The sequence below is a fragment of the Penicillium pulvis genome (genome assembly GCF_028828015.1).
Source record: "Penicillium pulvis strain IBT 33274 chromosome Unknown contig_23_segment0_segment0, whole genome shotgun sequence".
Lineage (NCBI taxonomy): Eukaryota > Fungi > Ascomycota > Eurotiomycetes > Eurotiales > Aspergillaceae > Penicillium > Penicillium pulvis.
The window spans coordinates 2,004,340-2,012,712 of record NW_026643075.1 but is presented as its reverse complement, the minus strand read 5'-3'; the positions used below and the strand labels follow the sequence as shown (position 1 = coordinate 2,012,712).

The 8,373-nt window shown below is 48.3% G+C and overlaps 1 protein-coding gene across 1 annotated transcript; it reads right to left on the bottom strand.

Moving 5' to 3' along the window:
* abcB (uncharacterized protein) lies at positions 1 to 5,056 on the bottom strand (the record flags this gene model as incomplete). The annotated part of the gene is made up of 8 exons (XM_057064566.1): positions 1 to 232; positions 485 to 859; positions 919 to 999; positions 1,056 to 3,507; positions 3,566 to 3,845; positions 3,897 to 4,123; positions 4,175 to 4,712; positions 4,829 to 5,056. 8 exons carry the CDS (start codon positions 5,054 to 5,056, stop codon positions 1 to 3), a joined length of 4,413 nt encoding a protein of 1,470 aa, XP_056922309.1.
* Positions 5,057 to 8,373: the final 3,317 nt, after the last annotated feature.

The following is an 8,373-nucleotide window of genomic DNA, read 5'->3' as shown; positions in this document are numbered from 1 at the left end:
TTAATCCGAATCTTCTGACGCCACGCTTGCGTAAAGGTTACTGAAGTGAGACTTGGGCTCGGTAAGCAACGCGAAAGGCTCGCCGGTCTCTACGATCCGGCCGGCGTCCAGCACCACGATGCGGTCATAATCTAGGATTGTGTCAAGTTTGTGCGCCACCGAGATGATGGTGTGATTGCAGAATTTCTCGCGAATGACGCGTTGCATGATCTCGTCTGTCTTGGTGTCGATGCTGTTGAAAATTAGCATTTGTCCTGACTTGCTGCAAGGGGGAAAAGTGGGAACAAGTGGGTTGCGAGGCGCGTAGATCTGAGCGCCGTGGCGCTCGGATCAAGCCGCATATATGCAGGGGATGATGACAGGAACAAAAGGAATAAATCGGGAAAAAGGGGAAAAAGAAAAAATATCATGCGAAGAAGTGGAGATGCTCTCGAAGCGAGGGAACAGGTCAGGGGGTGAGACAATAATTGATAGGTTCACTTACTTGCTGGTTGCCTCGTCGAGAATGAGGATGTTGCCAGGGCGAAGGATTGCTCGAGCAAGACAGAACAGCTGCTTCTGACCGTGCGACAAGTGGATCTCGTCGATGTCGCTGTCCAAGTCTCCCTTTTCTTGGATTGCAGAAAGGATCTGCACAGTCTTCAGGGCACAGGTAATGTCTTTGTCCGTGCATGAACCGGTTGGGTCGGCGTTGAGTCGTACGCTACCCTTGAAGAGGAGCGAGTCCTGGGAGACGCCATTGATGCGGGCGCGAATCTCCCGTCTTGGGAGTCGGGAGATGTCCTCGCCGTCCACGGTGATATGACCATTGGTTAGCTCGATCATGCGGAAGATGCTCATGATCATGGATGTTTTGCCGCTACAGTCATTGTTAGATCCGTCCGTAGTGAAAGTTCAATCCAGGCTGATTTTGCATACCTTCCTGTTCGGCCGCAGATGCCGACCTTCTCACCGGCTTGGACGGTTAAAGACACATCATTGAGAACCGGCTCCGAGGGTCTATTGGGTAATTTGTTAGTATGCACAAACCAAATTTTGAATAATACATATCGTACCTGTAGGCTGCCGAAACCGAGTGGAAGCTGATTGCACCCTTGGAGGGCCAATTGGGAGGGATCTCTCGGTCTTCACCGGGCTGATCCTCGGATTCAACAGTCTTGGTAAAGTCCTTGATGCGCTGAATGGAACCAATATGGGTTTCAAGGTTCGTCCAGAAGGTGACCGCAAGTTTGATAGTTTGGCTGAACTGGATGACGTTGAGAAGAGCAACACCGATAGAGCCGGTGTTGAAAGAGGTGCCGCGGAGAACAACAACCAGTACGATCAGCAGAATAGCAATACCAGCAACGACAAAGTCGAGTGAGAGAGTCAACCAGCGCTGAATAGCAAACATGTAGTAGAATGGGCGTTGCGACAGGTCCAGGAGCTCAATGTTCTTCTTCTCCATACCATGCTGCCAGCCAAAGGCTCGTAGAGTCACGAGTCCCTGGAGACAGTCTGTAAAGTGGGAGAACAAAGGAGCCTTAGCCTCAAGGTCCAGGTAACGAAGTTGTCGTGAGGTGCGCAAGTAGAGCTTCTGAATGAGAAATAGCATTCCAAGAACGACGGGGAACGAGATAGCCGCATACTTTGACCCAACTCCAATCAGAGCCATTTGGGCCATGCAGAGGAAGATGGTAGCAATGGTGTTGATCGCCGCGATAGGAAGATCCATGTCAATGAGTTGCAAGTCCTGGCTGAATCTGTTAAGAATAGAGCCACTGTCGGTGGTGGACAAGAACAGCATTGGTGCACTGAGGACAGTAGTCAGCAGCCTGTGGTGGAAAGACTCTCCAGACTTGGGGACCATGGTGATGATCATTTGCCATGAACCAACAAGTAGACATAGCATGGCCAAACAACCGAGCATCACGTAAATGCCAAGGTAGTAGCCGAGCTGTGCCCTGGGGTGAGCTGTGTCGGACTCAGCCCACCACTGCACCCAGATGCTGGGGAAGGAGATGCAGAAGACAAAACCAGCCATAGCAACAACAAAGACCATTGCGGGCAGCCATCCAATAGCGTTGATGTAGTAAGTGTAGATTCCAAGATCGCCACCAGTGTCACGGTGCTCAGGCTCCTGGTGAATATCCTCTTTCTCCTTTTCGATTGAGTCAATGGTGCTGTAGCTGGGGGACTCGGAAAACCGCTTAGGCTTGTAATCCCAGTCAGGTGCAACAAGTCCAAAGCTGGATACATATCCACCAGTCTTGGTCAGAGCACTGAAGCTTCCTTGTTCCATAATGCGACCGTCGGTGTCCAAAACCACAATGTGATCAGTGTAAGGAAGACGCTTGACAGAAGATGAGGCAATGATCATCGAAGTACCAGTCTCTCTCAGAAGTCCCATGTGTCCGAACAGGCTGTGGAAAATGTGGTTCTCGGTGGTGGAATCAAGACCACTCAAGGCATCATCCAGAATAATGATCTTGCGACGGGCGTAAACAGCACGAGCAAGAGCAATGCGCTGACTCTGGCCTCCGCTGAGGGCAACACCTTTGCTTCCAATAACACTGCGATCACCACGTGGGAAATGTCCAAGATCCTCCTCGAGAGCACATGCTTGGATAACAGTTGCATACCATCTGGGATCGTAGTCTGACATGGCGACGATACTGTCCTTGATGGTTCCGTTCATATGCCACGGGGTCTGATCACAGAAGGCCACACTACCAGAAGACACTTCGATCTTGCCTTCGGCACAAGGGATTTCACCGAGAAGTGCCTTGAGCAGAGATGACTTGCCACATCCAGAAGGTCCAATGATCATAGTAAAGCTTCCACGAGGGACTGTAAAGCTGATGTCTTGCAGCACAGGCTCCTGATCCTCACCCCAGCTAAAAGTACCGTTTTGGATCATGGCAGAATTGGTAGTAGAGGAAGTCGAGCCACGCTTGAAAGATTCGACTGACTCCGAGTTGCTTGATGACATATCCAAATCACCAGCCTTGGAAAGAAGTTTGGCCTCACCGAGGTCCTCGAGGGAAGGCAGGAGGGGGGACTGGCGTCGGTGGTCGTTGTGGTCTTCTTTCTCAAGGAACTCTTGAATGCGAACGAATGATCCCACTGATCCGGCATAAGACATGAGGGCCATAACCAAAGTCATGAGCGGGTCTGAAAGAAGGGAGAAAAGAGCTAAAGAGGTGTAGACTCGGGAGACAGTGAGAGAGTTGCTGGAGATGCCCTCATAGGCTCCGAAGGTGAAGATAGGAGCCAAGATCCGAGTGAACCAAGCGAATCCCATATTCCACACCAAGAGAGTTCGGAACTTCTTAGAGATGGTCAATTCATCAACACGAAGGCCGTGGACAAACTTCATGAAGGAGTTTTGCAGTCCGAGCATCTTGACACCCTTCATCGATCCCAGCATGCCAGAGGTAGAGGAAATTCTTCTCTCGATGGCTTCTAACCACTTAGCCTGGTGCGCTACAACGAAAGACATGCAAATAAGACACCCGACCAGGGCGACTGGAAAATGTTAGTGATTTGTTACCGTGATTGCAAGTATTTTCGAGGGGGAACTTACAGAGTGCCACACCAACAGGAACCGCGCAGGAAACTCCGAGCTGCCTCTCCAAAAGCCAGATTGCAAGTCCAATCTCCGCAGAATTAGCCCAAATCTCGTGCATGGTCTGCCATCCGTTGGTAATTCTCTCGACATCGGCACTCATCAAAGTAAGCGAGTTGGCAGGATCAGCGTTGCTCAGAGTTGTGGTGCTCGCTTTCTTGTAAAGCATGGTGACCAAGATGCCACGAGCCATTGTAATTCCACGGTACGTGTTGTGCTGATACTGTCCCATTGCGATCTGTGTAATTGTCAGTCAAATGTGTTTCTAAACGAGAGTGCAGATACTGACACCCAGACCAAGGTAGACCAAAGCATAGGCTCCAATCAATCCGTAGCCAACGTTGTTGGTACCATTGTTCACCGGCTCATCAAAGTATGACAGTGAACGAGTCAGGAGCAAGGGCTGGCACAAGTTGAAGGCTACCACGCACGCCCTAGCTGGGACAGCTGTAAGTAGGGGCCATTTAGCAGCCTTGAAACACTCCCATTGCAGTGAGTTGGCAGACTTTGTTTTCACTGCTGGCTGTTAGTTTCCACCTAGACACCGTCATGATAGATCGAATTTACCTCTGCTCCATCGCTCTTCAAATATAGCCAATAGTCTTTCAGAGCTCAGCTCCTTATCCAAAACGAAGAGGTCCTCAACTGAGAGATGGCTACTGAAGCCGAGCTTGAACAGAGGGTTCAACCAGTAAAACACAGCTTGGCTGTAGAAACCAGCTGTTGCCTCTGGAGGATAGCCTTGGAATTCAGATTTCAGGATGCTTCTCTTCTCCACGGCTTCCAAGATCACAACCAGCAGCTTGGCACCTAGTGCAACACTGGTCACGGTTGCAATGATATCATTGAAAGAATCTGCTGATCGAAGCCACAGTGTTCTAGTCCGGGCAATGTCGAAGAGTAGACTGCAGAAGAGATATGCGTTCAAAATGAAAGAAGGTCGGACAGATCGTGTGTGCTCGGCATATGAGAGGGCCATGAGGCCCAACACACCAACGGCCAAGATGGCGTTCGTTGGAAGCGAAGCCATGGTTGCATCAGCAGAAGATAAGGCCCAAAGGGCAGTTTCAGTGACTTGAAGTCCAAGGAGAAATAACCAAGCGGCCTGGTAATACAAAAATTGACAACGTTAGCGCAATATGCTTTTTTTGTAGTTGGAATGTTTCACTGCTTGTAACCTTATCGGCTCGGAGAAATACTAAGAAAAGCAAAACAACTCACCAATTTAAGCAAAAGCAACCATGAATCGACGACCTTGCGGCGTTTCTGCGAGAGTTGAATGATCCGGAAGGGGACCAGTATTAAGATTAGGGCGATTGGGAGTATTTGGAGAATTGTCTCCTCGAATAGTAGTGTAAAATCAAATCCTCCACGACATGAACCGGCCCAGACGCGCATTGTGTTGTCGATCTGACGGCATGCCGCCGTTGATGAATTCGAGGAAGCCATGTCTGCTCTCCAAGAACCATCCGATGAGTGTGTCGAAGGTGGTTGAAGAAAGAGAAAGCTCCACGAGTGCGGAATTAAGAGAGTTCAAAAAGAGATCAACACATAGGGGGGCAAAAGCTCGGGGACCTGGGGTTCTAGATCAGATTAATCCAAAATGGTGTAGGTCCCATCCCTCTGCAGGAGCTTACTACACTGCATCCCAAGAAAGGTACTCCCTAAACTCCTATGGTAGAGTGCCTACGGCGGTCCCTGCAACCGAGTGGACATCCAATGCAACCCTCTTACAATGGTTTTTCATTTTTAGATTTTTCATTTCCTATTACAATACTTTACTACGATGACTGCATCATTAGTTTCGTCAGCTTAGCTTATCCCAATGTAGACGTTTGGCTTTTTGTATTTTGGTTCGTCACTTTCTTGGTAGCCCGTCTCGGAGATTCCAAGGTTTTCTATTCTCCATACCCACTATAGATCCATTGGGTGCCTTGTTTCCAATTTAAATTTCCCTTTTTCGTCTGATTTATTTTGAATTATTATTTAGGATTTCCCCCTTGGGGATGTGGGGGACGCAAAGGTATCAATAGAGCTTGAACCCCTGGAGTAAACAAATAACCTAAATTAATGAAAAAAAGCCTCAAGCGGGACGCCGGCAAAATGAACACGAGGGAAGAAAGCGCAACCTTGCATCAGAGTTGTAGGCGTGAGCCAATCTGATTAGTGAGTCTGGAGACGGTGAAAATCTCTAGCTCCTGGTTGGGTTGAACCCCTACTTCCCCGAACGTAATAAAATCGACTTTCATGCGAGGGCGACCCTTCCACAGCTGTACGATGTATGAAGAAGATCCCTTGGTTGTCTTCCAATGATGTGACTTGAAACAACGCAGCTGAGAAACCATAACGGAACCTTCCTTGACCGCATAGCAGAGGAATATGAAGTCAGACAAATTGGTGCCCGAGATGTAGTCCTCTCGTACAACGAGAACGCCGGTGAAGATGGAAATTTATGTGTCAGGCGTACCTAGTTCATTTTGCATTTGGGATTAGGTTCAGCTCGCAAACGCTAATAAGCCATCTTATTGCGTGGCAGCCGCAACTCGTGTACTTCACCCTAGTTTAGTCCAAGCCGCCATTTTTTGTTTTTATCCTTTTTTCTTTTTTTATCAGGGTAATTCGATGACAATTATGACCTCATATTTATGCTTACATAGAATCCGGATGGCTTCTACACGTCTCCACTGGTAGGTCCACCTACGTCCACCTGTCATTTCCGGGATTTGGTTTTCGCAATCCACTAGTTGGTGGGGTCCCAGTGAATGCTGTCGCTATTTTCGTTCAGTCCATTCGCCCAATCTCTTTACCGATTTTTTTTTTCATGATCGGCCTCAGAGTAATTTTTCGACTGAGCCTTGTCCAGTCGGCTGCTCAATAGAATTGAGGAATTATAATTGGGACTGAGATGGCAAGACATGCGCAGCGCGACGTGGGTGCCGTGGGCCAGGCCTTTGCATCATTTGGAATGCGTACCTACAGCTAGCGCTCAAAAGGCGCATTTTATAAGCGAGGCGTATGCGAGGTGACTGGGTCATCCTTGTTTTTTTTTTTTTTTTTTTTTTTTTTCTTGCAACAGCGTGGTTGATGGGTGGCGATGCGGGATGCAGCATACTTGTACTTTGTTCCCCAGAGCCCACAATAAATTCCAAATCAACTCCACTTAGTTGCTTTACGACAAAGTACAGTACATCAGAAATTTAGATAGATGGGAAGGAAAAATAAAACAAGTAAATAACTAAACAGGTAAACAATTGAACCTTGGACGACAGGCCTGGACGAACCTTGGAATCTGGGTCCGGCTCAGATCGGAAATATATATCGGTACGATCTTAGACGATCTGTGAAGACGTCAGCGCGGTCTAGTGGGCGATCCCAATATAAGACCCGTACTGTAACCATGGTTGTCACTATATATTCCCAAGGTTTTTTCAGCATTCCAAGGTTACTAGTGCTGGATTCCAAGGTTTACGCGGACACTTACGGTTGCGGGAACCAGATGCCCTAATATGACTAGTGGCCCCATAGGGCGCCCAAACTCTGCTCCCGAATGGTTCGTAGCTCCAGTAGATTGTCCACTCTGAAACAATCGGCCCCATTCTTTTCCAAGGTTATCGTGTAGCACCCTGTTTACGAGTGGAGTGTATTAGCTACGGTCCAGGCGTTCATCCGCCAGAGGCTTTCAATGGCGTTGCTGGATGGGTGGCATTGTTTCCCGGTACGCCGCTAATCTATACAAGTGTTAGCTGGGGACCACATTTAGTGGACGCATGAGGTTAAAGGCTTAATAGCCATCAGGCTTTTCTTCTTCTCCGTTTTTAAGATCCAGACCTCATTTGTCTGTTGACCCCACTAAAAAAAGAACCCCTATTAATACCTGTTGGAATGTGCAAAAGAAAAAGCATGGGCGAGAAGAATGTACAATAATTCTCCGTCCATGTGGCTAGCTTTTCTTTTCCTTGTTTTTTTTTTTCCCCGTGTGGCTTGCTTTTTTTCGGTATTGATTCCCTCTCGTTCTCGTTTACGATTGTTTGTTCGTCGTGCCAAGGTGGGTTTTAGGCGTCATCTTTTTTACGTGCTATTGATTTTAAATTGGAACGCCTATATGAACAGTATTATCTGATGTGTCTCCTAAGGCACGACAAAGGGGGACAGGATGGATAAGAAAGGGCCGCCAAAAGTAAATGGGGGACGATAGGTCGATCAAGGCGGATCGACCCGCGATCCTCTGACGCCCTTGCAGAAGAGCCATTGGGCGCACTAGCGTGCGAAAATTGGGGAACGCCATTCCTTTGGACGCTTATGCGCCACATACCCCACAAGCCCCCCTTAGGTACCTGTTAGTGCCAAACCACTACGATTCCCATTCCCTGCTAGTCGTTGGCTGAGTGACCTGGTCTGGACTTCTAGCTCCACCAGCTTGGCCAATCGCATTAATGGACGTTGTTGAATAATCTGCTTTCCCTTGAATCCTTCATGGCTACATTACCCGCCTTTGTTCCGATTCGAGAGATAATGGCCGAGTCTGCGGATTTGGGGGTACACAGAGGACGTTGATTATACTTTTCTATTTACGAACTTGAAGGCGAATATCAAGACTCCCATCACCTATTCGTGGATTTGGCATGCAAAAATCTCCATCATTAACGGAGTTAAAAGCCCTCAGTTGAGACAAGTAGAGCCATCCGAACTTCCTGATCAAGCCGAACGTCTCACCTTTAGTTCGAAGTCCGGTTGCGAGGTAAATCTCCACTGCGCGGTAAATCATC